The sequence below is a fragment of the Telopea speciosissima genome, chromosome 7 (assembly GCF_018873765.1).
Source record: "Telopea speciosissima isolate NSW1024214 ecotype Mountain lineage chromosome 7, Tspe_v1, whole genome shotgun sequence".
Lineage (NCBI taxonomy): Eukaryota > Viridiplantae > Streptophyta > Magnoliopsida > Proteales > Proteaceae > Telopea > Telopea speciosissima.
In genome coordinates this window covers 67,077,031-67,102,833 of record NC_057922.1, presented here as the reverse complement: position 1 = coordinate 67,102,833, position 25,803 = coordinate 67,077,031, and the positions used below count along the sequence as shown (strand labels likewise).

The following is a 25,803-nucleotide window of genomic DNA, read 5'->3' as shown; positions in this document are numbered from 1 at the left end:
GAGAGAGCAAGCAAAGGCCAACAACCAGCCAGCAAAGGGGAGGGGGAGGCGATCAACCAGCCTACACAGAGGAGGCTGACCGCAAAAGGCCAGAATAAAAGCCCCAAAAAGTCAAAATATGCATGTTCCTAGGATTGTCCGAGGTATGCCTCTGTCGGATACAACTGAGCTTGGAAGACACTTCAAAGGAGATGACTTTCCAAATCACATCGAACGATCGCGAATTGGAAGTCCATCTCCTGAGGTTCCTTTCCATCCAAATATGATGAATAGAGGTGCTGAAGACTAGCTTCCCAATGGTGTCACAAATGGAGTTCCCTTGACAGTTATTTTGCACCCAATGCCATTCCCGGTCAAAACTCCTGATCCTTCTGCTATGCGGCCAGACGGAGGATAAGGCTTTTTTCCAAATGGTGGAGGTAAAGAGGCAGTCAAAGAAGAGGTGAGGGATATTTTCACGGCCAATCCAACAAAGGATGCAAGAAGGTGGGGCTGGGATGGTGCGATGAATTAAGAAATCTTGGGTGGGTAGGCAAAGTCTAAGGGTTCTCCAAACGGTTAGGCTATGGCGGGGAATGTGTCCATTGAACCAGGCTAGGTGATGCCAGGGGACAGGGGGCAAGGGTCTCTGGAGAGGTTCCAGGCAAAAAAGGAGGAGAAGAGGCCATTGGGGGAGGGGAGCCAGATTACATTATCCGCACGAAGGGAGGGCAATTGGATCAAAGGGGGAAGGGTTGGCCAGAGAAGAGAGGTGATATCCGAGTTGAGGGAAGGGTTAGGAGTCCAGGAACCAGAAGAGATGAGGGAGGAGACAGTGGCGGACTTTGGGAGGCCAAAGTAATGAATGGCTTTGGGGCCTAGAAGGTTATAGAGGATTCCAAGAGGGTGCCAAGGTTCGAGCCAGAGAGAGGTGGAGTTTCCATCAGCAATGGAATGGAAATAGCACGAAGAGCCAGGGGACGGAGAGAGAGAATCTTGCGCTAGATCCAAGAAGAGTCAGCATGAATGGGGACAGTCCAGATGGAGTCCGATTTAAGAAGATGAGAGTGAACCCAGGAAACCTAGATAGAATCCTGGCCGGAAGAGATTCTCCAAAGGAGCTTAAGGATGTCCGCGGTGTTGGAGTCACGGATGCGATGAAGCCCCAGACCACCTTCGGATTTAGGGAGGCAGATAGATTTCCAGCTGGCAGGGTGGAGAAATCTAGGGGTGTCGCAACCCTTCCAGAGGAAGGCACAGAAAATGCGCTCAATGGCTTTGATGGTGGAATTTGGGATGTAGAAAATTCCAGTCCAGTAGATGTAGGTAGCGTGGAGAACTGAGCGAATGCAATCAAGTCTACCCGCAAAGGAGAGAAGCTTACCCTTCCAAAGCTGGAGGCGCTTGCGGATGTTATCAAGCATAGGGGTGCAATCATGGCTTGAGAGCCTGGCTGGAATCAGAGGGAGGCCAAGATAGATGACTGGAAGAGTGCCAATAGAAAAACCAGTTAAGAGCTGGATGGATTCTTTAGAGGAATCAGAGGTACCTGAAAGAAAGATTTTGGATTTGAGGAGGTTGACTCTTAGACCAGAGAGGGTTTCAAAGAGATGGAGCGAGTCCATAATGGCAGAGATAGAGGCATGGGACACCTTAGAGAAGATCATCAGGTCGTCCGCGAAGGCTAGATGAGAGAGATTAATGCGCTTGCATTTAGGAAGAGGAGAAATAAGGTGAAGATCTGTTTTGGTTTGGAGGCTCCGGGAGAGGACTTCGAGGGCAAGGGAGAAGAGGAAAGAGGAGAGGGGGCAGCCTTGGCGAATGCCAACTTTGGAGCGGAAAAAGCCAGCGGGGGAGCCGTTGACCAAGACAGAGAAGGAGGGGGAGGAGATGCAAGCATAGATCCATCGGATGAAGACAGGGGGGAATCCCATGAGGGAGAGCACATCACAGATGAAATCCCAGCGGATGGAGTCGAAAGCATACAAATTTTGTCTGGTACTTACTAGGACCAGAAAAGAATCTTAAGACCAAAAGGGACCTTGATAGACCAAAAAGGTAAAAATGGATGCAAAAATAGAAAAGTAGATCGAACCATTGGCAGTAAGGGGAAAAAAAAAGTATGATCTGAGTTGTTAAAGTTTTCCCTTAAGGTCATCAAAATGATGTTTCTTTCAAAATCAAGCTGGGCAACCCATCTCTTCCTGTTTGAATACAATGGATGGTGTGTGTTTTCAAATTGTGGACACTAGTTCTGGCTTCACATTGATAGGTAACAACCGTAACATAAAGTGGAAGATAAAGTGGTGAAGACTTTACCTGAGAGACACACTTACAGAGGCTTCCATGATCCATTACATCTAGCTGAATTGCTGTTGCATTTGGAATACCTTCAATGGTCTAAATTTGAAACATCATTGTCAAATTTATAACACATTCGAATTAAGCAGAAAAGATTAGTTCAGTGAGTGGAATATACACAAGCATGTACATAGAAACACATGATTTCATATGCGTATATATTGAGATCTACAGTGTGCATGTACATTCGGATTATGACAGCAGCTGTTTGGTGACATAACTTAAGTAAGACGAAAGGCACGAAAAATTGAAAACAGACAAATTCCATCACTTCAATACAGATATGGTATTATTTTCAGTCAAAAACAAAGTAAGAAATAAAAAGTCAAATAAAAGTTCCTGTATGGTGACAATGGGGAAGTTGTCTATGTAAAAATTCCATGACCATTGCTTAAAATTCAAGATTCAACTTTTCAGTCATAGATTTGACTCATCAAATCAATGAAGCACACATATCATATGAAAGCATTCTTAGTTTGTTATAAAATCCTTCTTTATTTCTTTTCTCTTTCATGAGGAAGGGGGAACATGTTTAGGAATAGAATAAGGTACTTCCAATTTTACCTGAACTCCTCTCTCTAATTATTGCATGGTCACACATGCAATTATCACACCAAATGTTCTCAAAGGAAACATTCTTAGGTTATGGTGTTGAATCATAGTTTAGATGAATGATGATCAGAGGAACTTGGTTTGGATGAAACACAAGAGCAATTATTTTAGAGATGTTTACATCAGCTTTTATAATCAATAATTCAATATTTAGATCTGATAAACAGTGCTCCCTCTTATAACCTTTAAAGTGGGTACAAGCCTAATTCATCAATCAAAGACCAGGTACTGATACGTAATATTTTTCTGTTATTATCTGATCTATGAAACATCTTTCGATAATGCATACAGATATCCTTGGCTTGTCTTGGAATTAGTGAAAAAGGTAATAGCTGCGTGTCCAGTGGCCCCTAGGCACCAATAAGAGAGAGAGAGAGATTTCTAAAGAACTGTTGAGTGGGTCATTTCATGCACCCAGGACATCCTCTTGACATGGTATCTTCAATGGTAGCAAAAATTTAGCCACTCTCCTGACCACCTACTCTTAAAACTGTCCTCCCCATTATTGTTGGCATCAGAGGTTCAATATTTCAGAAGCTAGAAAGCACAGGAATAATATAAAGTATCAAAGTACTTGCAACTTTCGATTTTTTACTCGAAACCCAAACCAACTAAGCCAGTGATCAGTTCAATATATTATGCATATATAAAAGTGCTGTCCCCGGGTAAAGAGTTATACATTATATTATAAAATAGTTGTGCAATCTATTATTTTTCAGTATAGTATTTCATATCAATGTTTTATTATATGTAAACCACTGACAACCCTATTGTTCAATCAATTTCACAAGCATACCTCTTCTGCATCCTTTAGGTAGAGAGAAGCAACAATAACTTGAACATCCTTGGGTTGTTCTATGTCATCCCCTAAACATGTTTTAAACCATTGGCAAGATGAAATGCTTCCAGTTGATGCTAACAGCTCAGCAGCTGGTTGGCAGACCCGGCCTGCACCCAGAATAAGAATGGGGTTTCTCTTCTTCAAGGCATCTACTTTCTCAGCCCCATTGTCAGGGACCTTACCAAGCCTCAGAGAAAATCTATTTGTTTCTTTGTTGAGGACTCCAGAAGCTTCCTTTGGATAAGCAATAGCAGACAACAAGTCAATGATTTGATCTAGAATGGAACTATCATCTGCCCCAACCTGTCAAATACAGACAAAGGACCTCCAATGACTGAACAGACCAAATTATATTAACAACATAGCTTTCTGTGTCCTGAAGCAATTCCTAATAATGCATGAATAATTAATAGTGTATTGGTTAAATAGAAATTGGCTAAATATACACAAGCAGGAGAAGATTGATCAGTTATTCTTTTCTTGACGAATAACATAAGAAAGACGTTGAAAATCAACTTATTTCATGAATTGGGTCCCAATTCAATAAATTGAGAATATTTTCCCAGAAGCCATATTTTGTAGCTTGAGAAATACCTTGAGTTGAAACTGTAATTTTTTTGGGGAGAGGAAGGACTAATTATCACTGTTTAGACACCTATTATTGAACAATTCATGGTGTTAGAACCTACAGCTAACTAGTACCAGGTTACAGTTATACTGAGTAGAACCGGACCTCCTTAATCTTGAATCCTGATGAAGTAAATTACATACTTACACCAATTTCCAATATGTTTGAATGTTGAAACTATGTCTGTTGTCAGATCTACTAGTTAAAATTTAAACTGCAATAGCAAGATGGTTCCCAAGTGTTTTAATGGGTACCCTTTTGAATGAAGTTTTTTTTTTTTTTTGGTGAATAAAGAATCATTACCAAAAGGAGAAGAAGATACAAGGAGCCCTTAAAGAAGGGGGAAAAGAAAAAACATTACAGGAGAGAAAAGAATAACCTCAACCGTCAAGGAGAGGGGACAGGATGGGCAAGCCCTGGGACGCAACAATAAGCGTTCCTAGGGGTATCATCAACCCTACGAGAGGAGACCAAAGATAGCTTAAAACTGACATCAAAAGAGATGGACTTCCAAATCTGCTCAAAGGATCTAGGGCTCGAGGAGGGATTACGCTCCATCCAAATATGATTGACAGTGGCACCAAAGGAAAACTTACCGACAACGTCACAGATAGATTTGCCGGCATAAGTCATATCCAACCATATCCGTTCTCTCGCTAATGGAAGAATTCTTCTTTTTCTTGGCCAACATTTACCCAAGAGCCCTTTCCAAACTATAGAGGAGAAGGGGCAAGCAAAAAAGCGGTGATCTACAACTTCCATAGCATTCCAATAGAAGCAGCAGGAAATGGAGACATGAATTTGGCAATGAATGAGAAAAAGTTCTTTGTGTCTTTTTCTCATTTTGTGGTCTGAATTATTTGTATTGTGACACCAACACATGTTTCTTTTTCTAGATACCTTGAGCCCCTCTGTTGAAGTCGCATTTTGACGTATAGATCAAGGCATGAAGAAGAAGAGGACTAGAATAGAATTCAGGAAAAAAAAAAAGGAACAGTGATTTGGATTCATATTTTCCGTGTGTGAGAATGCTTTTTAGAAGATCTTGTGGGCCCCATTGAAGATAGAAAGAGAAGGCAGATTTTATGCTGATTTAGTTAGTTACTATTTTCAAGTTTCTATTCTTCTTAGCTTGGGCTGTGCAAGTTTTCCTTGGTCAAAGCTAGCTAATTTGTATCCTTTTCTTAGTCTACGGTTTCTTTCCTTTTTCTTGTGAGTCTTTGTTTCGATTTTATTCTACTTAGTCAAAGAAAAGTTAGACTTTTTGATTACTTGGGGAATAAGTCTCAGATTTTGTCCTTGTAAGAAACTTTCCTTTTTGATTGCAGCACTTAGCACTATAAACTGTAATGGACCTATTGGGTCCTCGACACGAATTAACGAAGTTGATTGATTGTTGCTTTGCGCAATGTTTAGCAGTGAGAGACCCCAGGTGAGATGCCCAAGGCTGAGATAGCCATATCCCTTCTTCCCCTTTCTGCTCTTCTTTGACCAATTTCTTCTCCCTATTCTGTTCTCAATTTCTGTGCATAGCAGTGGCTAACCGAGCCTTATTTTGGAGCTTCTGTTTGTTCCCTGAAGTCCAAATTGAAGCCCCATGTTGTTGCCGATATAGTTGCTGATCTGCGAAGGGTTTACAGACCCTGCGGTTCTGGTATTTTCCTTGACATCTGCTGCTTTGAGTCACTATATCTCAGCAACGAGAGGCTTGTTGGAACTGATATTTTGGGAGTCTATTTGTCATCCCAAGAGCTCCACTTGACACAGATTTGGTGCACAACTGAAGGCTGGGTTTGTTCTTCTTCTAGTTGACAAATCTGAGTTTAGTTTCTATTTTTGTGACACTGTAATATCTCAGGCCCTATAGTTTGTTTGGTTCTGAGAATTTTAGGAGTTAATCACTCCTTTAAGACCAAAACTGATGGGAACATGGAGCCCATCCTATATGTGTAACTGCTAATTCTGATCTGGGTAATTTTCTAGCCGTTAGATCCTGCTTCAGACCTGCGATAGCAAAGATACAGCAGCGGATTGTTGACCTATTGGGCTGGGATTGTTTATTACATGTATTGATTACTGTAGGGTGTTGTGGGAGTTGTTCTAACCCACTGACATATGCTACTGAGTTCATATTTACATATTGTTCTCAAGTCTGAAATCAGTACCTATATTGGGTTGTATTGCTTTCCTGTCTGGGGATAGGATAGTCATACCTAGCTCTACATTACATTTCCCCTATATGTCTATCTATACAATAACACGGACATGTTTTGTCCTTGTGAGAATATTGGTCTCCGTATTAATAGGAGTTACCCATAACAGCAGATGGTTCCTCAAGTTTCTTTTTCAAAGAAATAACAAAATTTTACTGGGCCAAAGGCCAGAAGAACAAGGGTACACATCTATACAAGTATCTCTTAGAGGTCGCACATGATACACGGCCTAATACAAAATAGACGAAAAACAAAGTATGATCACTTCATACAATTTGATAAAACCCTGTATACAAATCCTTTCTATCAACCCCATACTTGGCTAGTGAATCTACTAAAGAATTGGCTGATTCTGGTTTATATCAGAATGAGGTATCCCCTGGTTAGATAGTAGCCTAGTGCTACTAACAGATGTGCCAGCCTTCATGGAACTTGTCCTTCTTGTGAGAGAATGACAACTAGTAGTCTAGCTTCCTAATCAGATAGCTCCTCAGGTTGAAAAATTCCAGGGAATATAACACGAAATAAAATGCAATTTTTCCTACGGAAATGGCTAAAGTATGTTACTTCTTTTCTTTTTACATGTTAGTGCCAGGTCAGGGATAACTTACTTCAAGTTCTGAATATGACATGGCATTTGCATTCTGGCCCACTTCACACCTAACCAAATGAAAAGACCCGCCGGCAGCTTCAATAATATCTAAAGCCTCATTTATTAGAAATTGATCAAATAAATGGCCACTTAGAGATACCTGTCATACATAAATTAGTAATATTAAATTATACAAAATATAACAACTATCAGAAATCAAAGAAAAATATGGACCCATTACCAATAATAGCCACATAGATAGATAGATAGAGCCTATCTCATCATTCAGAGATAAACTAAAGCAGAAGTCATAAAATGGAGCTTCAAAATAAGAAATGAGTGGGACAGATGTGAAGTTGAAAAACCCACCAATATAGTGTACTTATTCTTATTAAACTGATCGCTAGCAATATCTGTGGATGAATCACTACAAAATGGAAAGAAATGATGCTTAATACCTTATCTAAAATGTAAAAACCAGAAAGTAATACCATACACTCTACAAAACGCGAACTGATACCGGAGATTATAAATAACTTTAGTTTTATAGTTATATCATATTTGCATCTTCTATGCTTCTACATTGGTAATTTCATGCACACCATAGAATTACATTATATAATGTCCACTAATTTTTTGGCTACTCAGGATTCCAGACTCATATATATTATGGAACTACAATATATACTTATAATTACAATAACCTCAAGCATGCAAGAGAAATTAAACTATTTCATTTAGAATGGGAAGAAAGGTATACCCCCACAGCCCATCCCTGATATATATATATATATATATATATATAGATATAGATAAAAAAATAAGAAGCTTACTCTGACCTGGAGTTTCGCATACGTGGGATGTATTCATACAAGGGGGTAAGTGTTCCACCATGGGCTATGCAAGCTCTTCTTAAGTGGGGAGGTAAGTCTGAAATATTTTGTACAGAAGCCAAGCTACCAATAAATTGGGATAAGATATCTCCAAAATGCTGTGAAGCCTTTTTACAATAGAACGACGTATTAGATTCAGGACTCAAAACTTGAGGACAAGTGTAGTTTATAAATCCTTAAAGAGAAATGGAAAACTTAAACCATAAAAGTTAAAGAACAAGAACAATGATTAGATTATTTTTACCTCCTTTGCGAATTCTGTTGGGAGATTGTCAACAGCTAAGCAAATCAAACCCTCACCCTCCATGTCATGATGGTACGAATCAGTACAGGGATTATACCTGGAACCATGACAAACCTCAAGATATGTCTATGAAAAATTAAAATTTCGAACATGGAATATGGTAGTTAGACAATATCATGAAGACCCATAAAATCAAAGGTCAACCAGGGATAAACTGAAGATGAAGAAAAGTAAGTAAATATATCAAATTATGCAGTAAAACTGGTATAACATTTATCCTGAATCACTTGTCTATAAAATACCCTAAACCTTATCATCAATATAAGTCAGGGATGGTAATTTACTATATCCTTTTCAATCTTCAAGATTATATTCATTAGGTAATGACATAAAACATATTGACTCAAAAAGTGCACGAGGCTAAAATTGGAGAGATGAGCTGAAGCTCAAGGAGAAAAGGAAAGAAGGAAGACAGTAAAACAAGCATGCTGAGAAGAACCCCAATCTCCAATACTGAATGCATATTAATGTGTTGAATTCTCCAAATTTTCAATGAAATGGAGAAAATGAATAGACTGACCACAAAAAAAAAAAAAAAGAGAAAATGATAATCTGAAAATTTTTTTCTAAACAAAGTTCAGCATCATTTTTTTCTCCATTATGCTAGTTGGTTGCTCAAAGGCTTTTGGTAAGGAAAACCAGAATTTCAAACTAAAGTTCTTCAAATTATTTTTTAATGTTTACACCCACAACCAGGACCTCCAATTGTGCTAATTAGCAAATAGATGTTGGATATTTATGAAATGGACTACTTACTCAACTTACTTTAGATAAAATTTTTCTTCCAGTCAGGATTTCGACAAAAAAAAATATCATTTGTTTCAAACTTACAGAGAGTAGCAAAATGCTAGCTATATAATAATTAAAGAATAATATAATATCTGTAAACAATGACAATAAACTTTCCAAAATTCAAAACTCTAGCTTATAAGTAGACACCACAAACTTTTTACACCCACAGTAAATTGTATTAACAATAAACAGAAATAAGAAAACTAATGTTACAGCTTTAAAGAGGTGAGTTTTCTGAACTAAAAACCAAGTTCATGGTACCTGAAGAAGGGTTTCTCTATTGATGTGGTTTGACTAACAAACTCTATTGAGCCTCCAATGTCACAACTAATATCAGAAACTCCAATAAGCCGGCATTGTTTTCTCATTAGTTCTTGAAGCTGCTTCGTACTCAACAACCGAGGGAATCTTTTCTCCCAGTACATGCAATTAACTGCCTCAGACCAAAATAGAATTTCATCACTTAAATAGTAAAATACCTAAAAGAAATCCAGAGTATGAATTTTATGATGATATAAAAGCAACTAACCCTTCTTGCTAGGACACTAATTATTAGGATGAAAAATCAAGTAGAATTCACGGAAAAATTAACTCTAAGACACATATACTGGAGGAATGGTAATAATTTGTTTCCCCTTCGCTTTTTCCACTATGAAACCCAAAAGTTGCTGTACTATACTTCCACGTCAGCTTTTGTATCCAAGAGATCCATGTTACAGTTTATGTGTTAGGGGTATATTTGTCTATTTTTCTATTATAAGTCATAAAGTTGTATTTTTCTCTTTCTTATTTTTTCCTTTTTATCTCTTACCTCTTAGGGAGTTATTAGTAAAGTAAATAGGAGTTAGGAGAGACCTCACCCTAACTCACGATTCTCTCATCTCTCTTCTTCTCCTCTCCTCTCTTCTCTTCTTCTTCTTCCTTTCTTGGTTCGGTTCAGCTGTAAACACTTGCTGCTCAACTTCTATCAAGGATCCTACATATTCTAACTATCCCATCCCTTCATACGTGTGACTACAACCTGTGGTCCTTCCATCAATATGTTACAACAACCACCTCAAAAGTCCCTTCCCTCATCAACAGCTAGAAAATTTTCTCTCCTTGCCTATGGTGCGAGTTGCCTGTATATCTTCCAATTCTTCGCCTGACATCTCTAGCTCTTCTCCATTGCTATCTCCTATGGGTTATTCTACAATGCCCTAACTTCAAGACATCCTTGGACAATCCCGAATACATGGTGAAGTTCACTGGTTGTGTCAAAAGTCTCTCACAGAGTCTCTATACTCATTGGCTTTATAAATCCTAGTAATCATAATATCAATTAACTATCAATAGAATAACATGCAAAAACTGCATTTCATTAAGATACCTAAGTTCTATTGACAGTAAGAATCATAGCATACCAATTACAGATGCATATGGAGCTATTCTTTCATGGAAAATAGGGTTGTAATGTTCTGGATGTGAATAGTAGTCAACCTGCAATAGAAAAAAATACAAAATGAATTTATTTCAGGCTTAAACCTTGTGCTTTGGAAGAAAGTAATAATATTCAATTAGCTTTCAATCCAGCTAAAGACATTAGTGCTTTTTCACTTACAAATGAAGATATAAGTGGTACAAATCAACTAAATGAATCAATTTATGAAAGATTATCTGCATTGTACTTACACAGAAGAAATAACATGAATATTTATTAAATAGTTGTTTTCGCACTAGTATATTTTGGTGAATACACTTTGGGATTCAACTAAAAAAGGTGTACCAAGTGCACGAGGCTCCAGCCTCCAGCCACTGCAGAGTCTGGGAGGGGCAGATATGCACTTTGGGATTCAACTAAAGGAAAGAAAAAGCCATGTGTGACAACAAATAACATGAAGGTTATCAGTAATTTTCTGCACAGATAATCTAAGCAAATATGTTTTACATAAGCAAAACCAGTCATCAAGTTAAAAGAATACAATTCTATATAAAGACAAAGAAGATCCATACTTTGTTTTCAAATCACATATTGGTGAAAAACATTGACTCAATACTAAGGACATGGAGATTTTGATTAATATTCTTTCCAAAATACGCAAAGTTTGTTTTAGAATGGGGAGAAACATTCTGCAAGCACATCGTAGAAAGCTAAAAAGGTAAAGCCCTGATAGCTTGGAAAAAAAGCCTCCACCATTGGTTACAAGATCACTAAATCTTTGACAAGTCGTTGGAGGGTCAGAGATTGGCTCATTGTCGCATTTCATGTGTTCCTACCAACACACTACTCATAATAAAATGTATCAAACTGTACTAAAGTATTTTACTTTTACAATGGTAAGTATTATGCATCCACCATAAGCACATGAATGTCAAACACCCAAACCTAATATCATGTTTTAACACCCAAGTGGGCTAAGGAAACACCAACAAACAAGAACATAAGACTTAATCAAGCTCAAACTCTTGTCTTGCTAGTAATGTGCAATCTTCATTCCTAAGGCATGGTGTTGGTTTTCAGAATAGGTTGGTGACACAAAGTGCTCTTATTCAAGTATCCAACCCAAAATCCTAAGGTATTTGTTAGAGAGGCCCAACTAGTATATAAAGGCATCAAAGGTCCTACAGTTTTCCATTTTGTGATTATTCCCAACACTCCTCTTCACATGTTGCCCCCCTCTTTTGGGTGGCAGTACACGTGGTATGTGTGGCCCCTCCTTTGGATGTTGTATACTGGTATATTATCAACCTAGTGGGTCAGGCGGCTCTGACACCAAATTGAAGTGTACAACCCAAAAGCTTAAGCTACTAGATGGAGGAGATGCCCAACTGATATATGAAGGCATCCAAGGTCCCAAAGTTTTCCAATGTGGAATTATTCCCAACAACTCTCTAGGGTGAACCCATATTGAAAAGACGTACCTGCATGAAGAATTGATTTACATTCCAATAAGTAGCTCTCCAACTTCCCATCTTTCAAATGGTCTAAAAGGAACTTCCTATCAATCTACTAAAGATAGCCCATTGTCTACATTTAAGAATTACCAATTAGAACTCCAATTGTAACACAAAATAGGTATCAAAAGGGTCTCATCAATTGAATCTGATAAGACAAAAGCAAAACATCTGAACAAGTTCATACTTTATAACTTTATATGCCTAAACAAAAGGTCTCCCTGATCTATTTTTTGGCGAAAAGACTGAAAGTAGGAGACAAATGCAGAACAGCTGAACAAGGAAATTTTTGTTGGTTTATAACTTTATATGCCCAAACGGAAGACAACATAGAGCCCGCTGAAGATGAAAAGCTCTGTATCATAGATCTCAAGTCCTTAATAGGGTGTAGCAACAAGAAAAAGCTCCTAACCAGGACCATGGATGACATCCATTCTTCAATACATCAGGTTCTGTTGCAATGTCATAGACTTGGTGATGCAGGGGGGAGTACATAACATACTCCTCCAGCAGGAAGAATAAGGGCCAGGCCCAGCTCGATAGGGGCAGAGTCCAGCCCAGCTGTGGGCTTAGTTAGCTAGTAGATTTATAATTTAAGTAGTTAAAATAAATTAGAATCCCCTCACTTGCGTCAGAGGTTTCCTATTGTTATTACGTTTCCTTTTTAAACTGCGCTTTGTTATTAGCAATAGGATTGGGTTTTCCTAGTTAGATTATGATTCTGAATTAAGTTAGATATATAAAGCTTGTAAGAGCAATTGGCTCAGATACAACAACAACAACAACTCAGCCTTATCCAAACTAAATGGGGTCGGCTACATGGATCCCAGAAGAAACAGAAATTAAACTGAGCTTTGTTTCGGTCAAACCTTATTTGGTGTGCGAGAATGCTGTCAAAATCATTCTAAATGAAAATATTTTTTTAGATATCAAAACAAATGAATATTTTACCGCACTTCTGGTTTTTAGCAATGTTGTACCATATTAAGATTTATGGAATTTTTAGATTTAATAAAAACCCCAGCATTTAAAATTTGAAAAATGGCACCTATTGCTGAAAATCTAGTTTTTGTTCTTGAACTGGGGGGTTGACTTTTTATCCATTTGGAATTTGATTTTTTAACTATTTTTATTGGATTCAAATAGGGGGTATTTGCTTATTTATGAATAATATCTTAAGTAAATGAAATAATAAATATAAAAACATTTATGAAATAACAAATATAAAAGCATTTACTTAAATGCTTTTATATTTGTTATTTCATTTACTTAAATGATATTAGGCATAAATAAGTGCCTGTCCAGGGTTCTGGCATAAATAAGTGTCTGTATACCAAGGTTTCCCAACGAGATGACTGAGGCCACCAAGATCTCGGTTGAGACAGTGTATTTCTCCCATTTCGCTTGTCATCTCGTCTCGCCATTCCAAAAAATCAAGTTATTAACAAGATCTCGCCGAGTTCTTGTTCCATGACACAAAACTCCGGACGCACTCCACTTCATCCACCCTATTTTAATCTTCTGGGCAACGTCGTCCTCTATGTCTCCCTCCTTATTTATGATTGCTCCCAGATATCTAAAATACTCACTTTGTGAGATCTCCCTCTCACCCAATGTTTAAAGTATCGGTATCGTGTATCGTATCGGAAGGGTGATTTTAAGAGTCGTATCGTATCGTATCGGAGATACGTATCGTACGCTACAGATACGTATGGAAATGGTCAAGATACACATGGAAATAAACTTTTGAAGCAAAAAACAATATAAATAAGCAATACATAACATGTACAATGCATAAACATTAAAATGGAGAACAACGTATAAGAAGACAAGAGACTTTCATCGATTTAAGTACAAATTGTTGCAAATGATCAAGTTTGATACATCAACAAACTAAGTTTGACCTAAATCTACCGGTTTATAGCTAAAAATAGGATTAAAATCATGATTTAAACACAAAGATCAAGTTTTTCTGAAACCTGCCTTTTTCTGTGAAATCTCCTTCAATCTCTAATCTCAAAAACAAAATCATAGTCTAATAGTCACATGGGTCTTTAATGGCCGTATCAACGTGTATCAATTGTTATCGACCGTATCGGTATGTATCAAGCTGTATCGGTATGTATCGAGGTGTATCGGTCTGTATCATCCGATATTTCGGACGATACATACCGATACATATTGATACTCTCACATAACCTATAACGTACGTATCGGTCTGTATCGTATCGGTCCGTATCGGCCAATACAATACGATATCAATCGAGACATACTATTTTTCTAAAGAAAAAGACACATATCGGTCCGTATCGTATCGTATCGTATCGGCAGATACTTTAAACCATGCTCTCACCAATATTCATCCCCTCATTATCCCTCCTGTGTTGCTAAAGCTACACACCATATATTCGGTCTTAGTTCTACTAATCTTCAGGCCTCATTATCCGTCCCAATTGGCTCAAATACAATTTATGAAATTAAAGTTTAAAGTTCTGCAATTATGCTGTGCGATTCAGTCATGGTGTGAAACCTTGGACAGTGGGATTCTAATCCAGTGGGTGGGAAGCCATTGTCTTTCTTCTTTTCTCTATACTCTATTTTTACTGCAACTGAGGTATTGATTCATTCTCCAATCGATTGGTATTACTGTACCTAGGTTTCTTCTCTGATTTGATTTAAAGCATCATCCTTCAATATATTATCATTCCTCATAATCTGTTCTTGCTGATCTTCATCATTAAGCTTTGAATTTATAACCTGTGGCATCCCTGTTTTGGCCTATTTCTCAGTCTGATTTATTTGATCACCTGAAACTGATCTACTCATCCGATCAGGGTGAGACTTGGGGGCATTCAAGGCCTCCCTAATGCAAGCCTTCGACGAGGGTATTTTCCTGATCAGAGCTTTTGATCCGAGTTAATGAGAAATATCTTAATATCTATCCAATTAACTAGTCAAGAAGGGAACTCGACCTGAGTTTTAGACTGATCTGACTCTCTGATTGTGATTAATTAGAAATCTCCTATTTGCTGGATTTTCAATTTCGGATTGGGTTATTTTCTAATCACCCCTTCATCTGACCATTGGATCATCACTGTATTCTTAAGACCACTTATTCTATTTGTTTGTGATTGATTGTCAAAGTTTGACCTTCATCTGAGAAGGTTGACTTTTGTTGATTTTTTGACGAGTTTACTTGGGATCTTGTTAGGTAGGTGTTTAGCCTGAACCTAGGGTTCATCCTACCTACCCTCCACACCACTTAGCTCCTGCTCAAGCCTTATAGGGAGTTTTTGAGTCTATCAACCTACATCTGTCTATGTTATGTGGACACTTCAAATTTGAGTCTATCAACCTACATCTGTTTTTGAGGGCTGGCCTTGGTGCAATGGTAAAGGTTGCTCCATTGTGACCAAGTGGTCATGGGTTCGAGTCTGGAAAAAGCCTCTCTGCGAAAGCAAGGGTAAGGCTGCGTACATCATGACCCTCCCCAGACCCCACAGTGGCAGGAGCCTCGTGCACTGGGTACATCCTTTTACTTATGTCAGACGCTTCATGTAAGCCAATGAGAATGGATGGATTGGATCTTTGCAGTAACCAAGTTGTATACTCTGTTGTGTCCGAGTAAGATAGATATCCGTAAAGATTCATTTGGAATGTCAAAGTGTTAAGGAATCACTGAAGTTTCTCAGAGATGCATTTCTTTTTCATCATCTTCCATGATATCATAAAATTGTAGCTTAGCATCATTAAGAAATGATGATCTCTTCCCGTTAAGACCTAGGTCACCCAAACTAGGAGATTTTCACAAGTTCATTTATTGGCTAATAAATCTGAACTCCCAAGCTCTGCTGTCAACATAATGTTGTTCATAAACAATACAAATTTGACATCCTAATATCTCATTATGGAAAATCAGTAAAGTATGGGATAGAAAAGCTGTGGAAACACTCCCATTTTCCCCTCCTCAGAAGTATCTTACCAATGAGGAACCTCTTATCATTAAAAATATATATCAAAATCTACATAGTCAAAAGTACCTAGTCTCTGCATTCAAACCAGAAACTTGCTATCACAAGCAATATAGGAGTATGAAAACAACCAGGGGAGGAGTGTAATACAAAGAAAGATATTTTCACGATATTTATACCTATTTGCCTCTAGATTATAGAGAATCTTAGAGATTGTCTTCTTTGTGAATAGCATTCTCTTTCAATGAATAATTAGTCTATTTGTAATTTCCCCTCTATTATAAATAGAGGGGCTTACCTATCAATTAATAAACTCAAGCATTACAATCAATTCTTCTTCCATCTTCTCTTCTCTCTCAAGTTACTAGTTACAGGTCCTAGGTTTTCTACATGGTATCAGAGCTAGGCAACTAGTGACTGATTCTCTCCAAGATTGCCGTTTTGAGAGTCGTTTAGGGTTTCTTGTTTTTAGAAAGAAACCCTAGTTCATCGAAGAAGAAGAAGAAGAACTAGGGTTTCGTACATTGAGTTGCTGATTTGATTTGCTCAGGTTCTGATCTGCCTTTTTTGGAGATCTATTTTCTACAGTGTGTTTTTTTGGAATCGATTGCTGTTCTGTTTGAAGATTCCTTGGAGATCGATCAAGGTTATTATTGGGAACAGCTCTTTTTCCTGGCCAGTTTCAGATCTGGTTCTTGTTTGCCACTGTTTTTATTCGAGGAGTTTTATTCCTTGTTGGGTATATGATACACTGCCGCTACTACGATACCACTGCTACTGCCAGATTCAGTTGCAGGTTTTTTTTTCTTCTCCATCTTGCAGGGGTTTCCAATCTGGTTTTTTGAAGAACAGACATCGATTTGCTGAATTGATCTGTTGGAACTTTAGTTTTTGCTGCTTCCCCAACTCTTCCCTACTTTACCGTACTGTCGGTTCGAAGACGAAGGTTTCTCGGTTCGACTAGATCCTCTCCTCCTGAGAAGCAAGTGAACAGAGAAGAAGTTGTTCTTCGATTTCTGGTTTCCAGGGTTGATTATTGCTGTGGGAAATTTTATTTGGATCGATTCATCAATTGTCGCTGCTGTTGTTTACTTCGATTGCTATCGAAGGTTTGTTTGTGGAATTAAATTCTGGTTTGCTGCTGAATCGATTTGATGCTGTGGTTGCTATCGGTTGATCTTGTTCGATTGCTGAAAGTTCTTCGTTTGCTGGTGGTTCCCCAATCTGGTTTGGATCGATTACTGCTAGGATTGAAGACGTGGTTGAGAATAAGACTAACTAGTTTCCTGCTGGGCTGGTTGCGGTGTTTAGTGCTCTGGTTGTATGGTGTTTGCAGCAGCTGTGGTTTTCCTCTTCCCTTTGGACTACTTCTCTTCCTTGCGAGATTTTGTTGGGTTGCTGCTGCATCCATGACTACCGGCCCTAGTTTCGTGAAGGTGACGATGGGGTCTCGAGGTTATTGATTTGGGCAGATCCTTTTTTCCGCCTTTGCTGGTTTCGTCCTGAGCTTGAAACCGTGGTTGCGTGAAGGTTTCAATCTCCCTGGTTTCTCTGTCGTAAGGTTGAAGACAACCTTCGTAAGTTGGTTTCTTTAAAACCTTATTTTATGAGTTCCAATAATACCCTTGTCTTTGTCTCTTATTCTCTTTTATCCATTTTTTACATTCCTTTCCTAGTTTACCCTTTCTACTAGGGAATTAAATTATTTTCCAAATCTGTTCCCTTGCTTCATTATTTTCCAATAACCCCTTGAAAATTTTGGTTATTTACCAAATTGCCACCCTCCATAGCCATTCATGAAATTTTGGTTATTTTACTCATTGCATCCCATTGCTTTTTGTTTACCAAAAAGCCCTTGCAAAATTCTGATTATTTACGGAACTGCCATTACTTTTTCATCCATTCCCCTATTTGCCTACCCAATTGACCCTTGAAAATTCTGGTTTATTACCAGTTTGCCCTTTGGCTTGGATTGTATTTCAAAGTGGATTTCCACCAAATTACAGCCATGCCATCCTTTTTCCAATTCCATTCCATTTCAATAATTCCCTTCATATCCCATACCTTTGGTATTTACCCATAACACCTTTGAAAACTTTTGGTAAATTACAATTTTACCATTCCTTCCTTTTTAATTAACCGTAGCACTTTTAGAAAATTCTGGAATATTATGTTTTTGCCCTATCTTTTACATTATCTCTGTTATGTCCACGTGTACTACACGTGAGGGGGGGATTATGTACTTGGTAGAAGCAGAACTTACAGGAACACTTGGTGCAAAGCATAGAAGATCAGAGTTTTCACCATTGCCAATGGGTATCTACTTTGTTATTGGGTTGAGTTTGCCATAAGGGGGAGATTGAAGTATTGAAGAGTATTGAAGATATTTGGTTGTTGCCTATTTGAGGACTTTCAGTTGGGTTGATGCAGTATTTTTTCCGCTGCCTGATTCAGTTTGTTTTCGCTGCTTGCTGCTCTAGTTATTTCACTTCAAGATTCTAAGTCACTATGACAATCTGAGATTCATCACTGGATAGCTATTGAAGATCGTTGAAAACTGCCTTTTTTGGAAGACATTCCAGTCCCGGTTTGCTGATCATGTCTGTCCAAGTTTTAAAGACCTATTTTTTCAAGTTCTTGAAGGTTTATTTGGGAGCTGCATTCATAGGTCAAGCTGGATTCTGCTGCAACTTAGTTTTTCCCATTTTGTTCAAGTTGGGCATTAGTACCTTGTATGCGCTAACTTGAGGGGGAGTGTTAGCATTATTATGGAGCTCTTTTTTTATTTAGTTCAAGTTGGATTTTTCCTTCTTCTCTTATTTGTATAATCCAGCTTGAGGGGGAGTGTTGGAATATGTACTCCAGAATACCGTGGGGGTATTCTGGTCTTTTTGGGGGTAGTTTTATTCTTCTTATATTATTAAGTTTATGTCGGTTATGTGGGCTTTAGTCCCACATTGCTTAGTTTAGTCTATTTGTAATTTCCCCTCTATTATAAATAGAGGGGCTTACCAATCAATTAATAAACTCAAGCATTACAATCAATTCTTCTTCTATCTTCTCTTCTCTCTCAAGTTACTGGTTACAGGTCCTAGGTTTTCTACACTATCCTCAGAAAGAACCAAAAAAACAAAAAAGGAATATAGTACACAATACCAGTACAACATAGGAATGCATCAAAACAATACAATAAAAAAGAAACTCAATAGAATCGAGTCGGCAGTTGGCCCTACATATATGGAACTTCTATCCAATCCATCCCTGGTCAATGCATTCACTAGATATTTGCTTCTGGATAACTATTGATAGTGAGTGTTTCTATGCTATTGTTTTCATATCCAAGTCAGTTATCATTGTTTTCAAATACAAGTCAGTTATCAAAAGTGGAAGGAGGGACTTGAACCCTCAACCTCAGCCTTGGCAAGGCTATGCTCTACCATTAAGCTATTTCCGCCAACTCCTTTAGTGTTGAAGCACTACTGAGCAATTCACGTGTCAATTGATGGACGAATCTTAGAAGGCTTTATCAAAGCTTTCCCATTATATACAAAAATGGATTCTAATTTTCAACTAGGCCAACTGCAATTAATTCTGGTGGTAACAAAAGGAACAGGATAAAAAATGAAGGCTCTTTCTTAGAACTATGACTTAAAAGGTACTCCTAGTTTCATTAGAGTTGATTGAAACCTATGCCAAAGATACTTCAAAATGACTATAGTGTAACTATGAATGAAAAAAAAAAGGAGCGTCCCAATGCACGAGGCTCCCACTACTTGCAGGGTCTGGGAGGGGCAAATGTACGCAGCCTTACCTCTGCTTCGCAGGAGAGGCTGTTTCCAAGTTTTGAATCCACAACCAATAGGTTGCAATTGCACAACTTAACCGGTGCGCCAAGGCTCACCCACTTATAGTGTAACTATCAAATACGATGCAATATCAACATCAGTACTAGTTACTACATATACTTCTTATATGCAATTTTCTATTTCCCTATGATTTTGTAAATTAACTCCTTAACCGAACAAGCACCTTAATTGTTTTGTCATTAACATTATATAAACCAAAAAGTAAGATACAAATGAGGTATGGTAACATAAATTTAGAATATGGAAATTTGTAAATATAGGTCATCCTGATATCTCCTAGTTGAACTCCACTACTCAATGAATTAGACCAATGATGGCCTATCCAGAGTGTTCATCAGATAGGGACCCTCTGGACCGTAAACATGATCAATCCCCATGCCAAACTTAGAAATCTCACCAAGTATTCAACTCTTCTCTCAGTGATGCTAACCCCTTAGTAATTTCAAAATTTTAATTCAAATAATAGGCACCAAAAGATAACTCTCTGTTGGCACATCAAAAGGGGTATATAAATGGGGTAATCATCTATGTTATGTGGCCTAGATTCAGAAAATGAAGGGCTGTGTCCCTGTTTCCTCTATTAGTGTCTATAAGGGACATCACTGTTTTTAAAAATTTTTGCCCCTGGGGAATCTGAGGTTAGAAATCTCATATTTTTCTGAAATAGTAACTTTATTATGGATGCAGTAAATTCCATAACATTTGATTTAACCCATTAAAATGGATACCTATAATACTTCAAAAGTAAGATATCAATGTCTCTTAGCTCCTTTTCAAGAAAATACAGAACCTAAAATCCAAGAAAGTATTACATACTTTATCAAATGGTTTTGTAGGATCTTTGGGCTCAACCATGTCTTGACAGTTGACAACACAGCCATATACTTGGAAAACTCTCCTTGATGTATGGATACGTTGAGTATGATCCTTGGCCTACAATCATTGGATGAAACTATTAGGACAAAAGCAGAATATCTTTTCAGGCAAGCAAGGAAAAGATACATCATTTTGGTCCTTCATGTTTCAAACTTACAAAGTTAATAAGGATAGTTCCAGGTAATAATCTATGAGGTCATAACATGAAACCGATTAAATAAGGTTACAATTCTTGAAACTAAATGAAAATTGCAATCGGCCTTTTGTAACTGGTGTACCATCACAGGATCCCACCACCACATTAGAATATTCTATGGGTTGCAAGACATTCATTGCTAGGTTTGCAGGGGAAGGGTCCCCTGCCTGATAAATCAGGCCTCGAAAAGATGAAACCATTGATCTAAATAGATGAATGTTATTGAAAAATAGAATGCATGCCCTTGTGATTTTGGTTCAAGGTTGGTTCATTTGATAGCAAGGTAAATGTGAAGTTAAGTGAAGAGTATCTTAGGAAGTGAAAGAGATTGGTGAGTTTGCATGGCCACCTATTGGCTAGATTAGTAGTGGATGGGAGAATCTTTCAAGGGCATTATTGGAAGATGGCTTTGGGAAAAGAGGAATTACAGTTTTGCCATGGACTATTGTGTAGAGATTGCAAGTTAGTTAGGTTAGTTTGTTAGTTTCCTTGTGATTTTGCTAAGTTGCTGAAATTGAGAAGGAACAAGAGGAAGAGTGGAAAAAGAAGAAGGAATAGGGCTAATTAAAAGGGGAATTTGCTATAGGTGTTTTTAAGTTCATGATTTGGCAAAGGATTAGTGGAAGGAAGTAAGTTGGTTGCTCTATATGAACTTGGGTTAGTGGCTTTCCCAAAGCTACTGAAACTGGAATTGAAGAGATTGAAGGTGGATTTAAGGTTTCACAGCTGTGGCCTAAGGATTACTGGTAAGCTCTACAGATCATAATGATAGATGGTTTTATTTTGATTTTTGGGTTTTAGATGGTCCATTGAGATTCTGCAATCACTAATTTAAAGAGGATTCTCAATGCATGTTGCTGAACACATGTGGAGGAAGGCATTTTGAAGAGGATTTGAGCTGAGAAAGTGGTTTCTTGCAAATCTTGGAGTGAGCAGTGAAATAAAGGGTAAGACCATTTCAATCCCTGGCATGAAGCTGTTTTTAGTCAATTTGATGTTGATTTGTATGCTCCAGTAGGTTCAGTTGTGACCATTGATGTTGGGGTTCACGGATTGACTTAGAATAAGGTAGAAACCTCAGGGTGTTCCCTGCGAATCCATGGAGGAACTGCTCTTATGAGCAGAATATTGCAGGAATCGGTCGACCGGTTCGCAGAGCCGGTTGATCGGATGCTGCCACCCAGAGGGGGCCAACTGGACTGTATTTGGATGGTCTCTGTGAGCAAAATTTCTGAAAATAGAAAGTTGGGGTGCTTTTTTCGACCGGTAGGAAGCGGTCAACCGGATCTTCATCCGAATGACCAAAAATGGGGATTTTTGAGGTGTTATGATCAAGAATGTTAGGGGATCATTAATAATCAATAACTGAGCATTGAACCCTATATAATTATGATGTTTTTCCTCTATGTAGGATCCCTATTTGATTACGTACTTTGAGGATTATTTGATTGGCAAGAATTAAGGTGAGTGAGACTTACCTAACCAATGGATATGGTAGTTTAATATGCTGTATGAATGAAATGATCAAATGAATGCAGTAGTACTCTATTATGTTTACTGTACTGAGTTTGAGTGCAAAGTACGATGTGTAATGATTAAATGCTTTGATGCAATGAAATGATTGAATGCTACTGCAATATCATGTGAATGATCATCTGCTTAATGGAATGCTATGAATATTCATATAATAATGAATACATGAATGAAAATGAAAGTAAGGAATGAGAATGAATGAACATAGTAATGACAAGACAAAATGAGAAATGAAAGTTACCATCTCATATAATTCTGGGAGTCTGCCTGGATCCACAAAAGTGTGAGGAAGAAGCTTAAATATCTCTTGTGCACCCTGAGAAACTACAAAAATAATAATAATAATAATAATTCAGAGTACCACAAACAAAAGCTACAGTGCTAATGGCAACAAGGAAAAAGCTGGAGTAGACTCTAAAGAGTGGTGCTGGGAGTAATCCCATATGAATCTAACAAGTGGGAAAGAATTTCAAGCAGAATCAATTCATATGAGTCAATCCACAGATAAATAATTTGAAAACCAAAATCAGCTATCACAACCAAGTAATATAATGAAACTGAATTTTGACTCAGAAAGTGGGGAAAGGCACAAGCAAAGCCACCAAAACATTTCAAAGTTCCACGAAGTGTTATTATACCATTTCCAGAACCAGTGAATACAAAGACTAGAGGACAGATGCCTGATGGCAGTCCTAGCGTTGCAATCTCTTCACCCACAGTAATCACTGCAGCCTTGGCAGCAGCCAGAGAAGAATACATGTAAGAAGCTCCCAATGAAAGGAAAGGTGTAGAATACCCAAGATTAAGATACCCTGAAATTAAAGAATCAAGGAAAAGAGTCAAACCAATACCATCTTTCCACGTCAATAAAAACATGTTTGGGTAACTAAACCAATGCTAAGAAAACTTCCAGTAGGTGGTTTTACCAAACAGAGTAATAATAGCTAAGATAACTAAGCCTGAGAGGATAGTAGGATTCGTCTAATCAGAACTTTATGACGTTTTATCCAACGATGCAAAGCAGTTAAAGAAGAAAATGGGGTAGGTCTTGACCAAAAAACTGATGCCCTTGAACATCAGATCAGCCCAATAAAAGCAAACAAGATCACCATTGTCATTTTAGACAATTACAGTAATCGAAGAATGAACTGACAAAACAAAATGAAGGAAAGCCATAAGGGAACAAATGTAGTTTGTCTTACGTTTTCCTAACCCGGATAAGAAGTCGAGTAGACCAGCTATTCCAGCATATTTTCCAAATGCAAGCAATCTTTTCCCATGATTTCCAATAATAAGCTCATAGTCATATAAAGACGCCCTTTCCGCTTGGATCTAAACTTGATAGAGAAATTGTGAGGAGCAAATTCGCCATTATAAATAATGTATAGAGAGAATGAGGGAGTGGATAAGGAAATACCTTATCTAACAAAACCATGTTCTCTTTCTGTGCCTTGTGGGTATGGGAAAAGAAAGCATAGGCCCGATCAGGAAGAATCATGTCCAACTGCAAAATGAAAACAAAACAATCCTAATCTCAAAAGATCCTTGGGTAGTGTAAGAAAGATACTGAAAAATTGTTGAGCTAAGGATGTTATTACCTTTGGTTGTTTAACCCCCACTATGAGACCACATTCAGAGAGATCATCTGATATCTCACAGCCAACATCTTCATACAGCACCTCATGATAGATGCGCTTCGTGGATGGCTGTACAATTATGCGTTCAACTCCAGTTTTACCCCTTTCACCATGAAGAAGGCGTGCACAGTGCGACGGGGTCAGGGGGCTTCTTCTTTCCCAAATGTTTGAAGACTCAGAGAGGATGCCAACAACTCCATTGCCAAGCATTGTTTCTTAACCTGTACAATTTTATAAAAATCAACAAGAAAGAAGGGGAGAAAAAAAAGTAGTAGTCGGAGATAAGAATTGGGTTAGAAAAGTTAGAGAAGAATAAGGTAGTTGTTACTTGGTAGGAATCAAAGCAATTCTGCTCCAGGAGTCACGAGCATGTAGAGGCTAAACTCTCTTCTGCTGTTTCTGGCTTCGTTTTCTTAAAATGAAACTGGTTCAGGTTCAGGGGAAGAACAGCTACAGCAATTGTGGCAGAACTGAACTGGACGGAGAACCAATCGTTACCGAAATAAGTGATTGCTCCGAAAAGAAAGATCATTCACTGGTGATCCCAGAGAAGCAAGTATAAACGCATGGATGGATGGATTGATAGCAAAAGGTTCATTCACCGGTGATCCCACTAGAGGTTGCAGGCAGAGTCGATGAGGCTTAGTTAGTTCCGTCGTGTTTTGCAAGATTTCTTTGATTGATATAAATACGATTAGAATCACGGAAAAACAAGATTGTGATCTCACTGGCTCTTAATAAGGAAACGTCGCTCTACGTCGTCACCAATAGAGAAATAGTAATAGTTAGCTCGCTCGCTCCAAATTCCAATTTATATTTTGATTTGAAATTTCAATCTCGGTGGTAAATCGAAACGTTGAATGCAAATAATGGATGATCAACTTCAGCAATGAAGTTGGAGAGGAGTCAGCGATTTTGACTTCAATGGAGTTTGTATGTATCAGTTTTATCCCCAACGAAAAGGACCGTTCTCTGTCCATCGCACAACTGTCCGCTACTCCGCTGTGCTGTACGATTTCCTAATAAAGTTTCCAATATTTGAGCGAAGTTACAATAAAATCCATCTGAGACCGGATTAATTTCCATTCTTTGGTTTTATATATCGTTTTATATCTATGCTTTGTGTTTATCATGTTTTCTATCTGTTTTTTATATCTTGATTTTTTTAACTTGACGTTGGGTGCGCATGAATTTAAAAAAATACTCAACCCAATTCAGTCATATCCAATCTAAATGAAGTCCGTTAAATGGATTAGTTTTCCCCAATCAATTTCCAAGTCCTAGCTAGTGCTTCAACGTGTAGTGGCCCCATAATCCCCTCTTTGCATTACAAGCACTAATCTAAATCCGAATGGCGACTTGGTCCCCTCACAAAATTGATGAGTGTTTGGTGATATGGAAAGATCAATTTAAGGTTGAGGTTAATATTGATGATGAATGATGATAATGATGATGATAATTCACTAATGGACTTGTTCACGTAACCTTAGCAGGCATGCATATATATACATGGTTGCATCTTGTTGTCATCGAGTAGGTGAATTAAGAAGTTGTAATCTTATTTTAATGCCCATT

General features: G+C 38.0%; 1 protein-coding gene and 1 non-coding gene across 5 annotated transcripts in view; both read right to left on the bottom strand.

The window, feature by feature from the left end:
- Window positions 1–24,577, bottom strand: part of LOC122669199 (alpha-aminoadipic semialdehyde synthase) — a 33,496-nt gene extending 8,919 nt beyond the window's left edge. For 2 of the 4 annotated variants that reach the window (XM_043865893.1, XM_043865894.1), the window contains exons 1-15: window positions 24,557–24,577; window positions 24,190–24,449; window positions 24,009–24,095; window positions 23,794–23,923; window positions 23,230–23,403; window positions 22,833–22,915; window positions 20,803–20,919; window positions 10,619–10,694; window positions 9,477–9,648; window positions 8,364–8,460; window positions 8,060–8,226; window positions 7,596–7,653; window positions 7,246–7,386; window positions 3,749–4,096; window positions 2,299–2,379 (exon numbers count right to left, since the gene is read on the bottom strand). In XM_043865893.1, the coding sequence (XP_043721828.1) occupies window positions 2,299–2,379; window positions 3,749–4,096; window positions 7,246–7,386; window positions 7,596–7,653; window positions 8,060–8,226; window positions 8,364–8,460; window positions 9,477–9,648; window positions 10,619–10,694; window positions 20,803–20,919; window positions 22,833–22,915; window positions 23,230–23,403; window positions 23,794–23,923; window positions 24,009–24,095; window positions 24,190–24,438 (1,980 nt within the window). In that variant the 5' untranslated portion in view covers window positions 24,439–24,449; window positions 24,557–24,577. The remainder of the gene's footprint in view (window positions 1–2,298; window positions 2,380–3,748; window positions 4,097–7,245; window positions 7,387–7,595; window positions 7,654–8,059; window positions 8,227–8,363; window positions 8,461–9,476; window positions 9,649–10,618; window positions 10,695–20,802; window positions 20,920–22,832; window positions 22,916–23,229; window positions 23,404–23,793; window positions 23,924–24,008; window positions 24,096–24,189; window positions 24,450–24,556) is intronic. The other 2 variants (XM_043865896.1, XM_043865895.1) reach the window with 2 other exon arrangements.
- On the bottom strand, window positions 19,503–19,574 carry TRNAG-GCC. The gene has a single exon. It is a non-coding gene; the product is annotated as a tRNA-Gly (tRNA).
- Window positions 24,578–25,803: the final 1,226 nt, after the last annotated feature.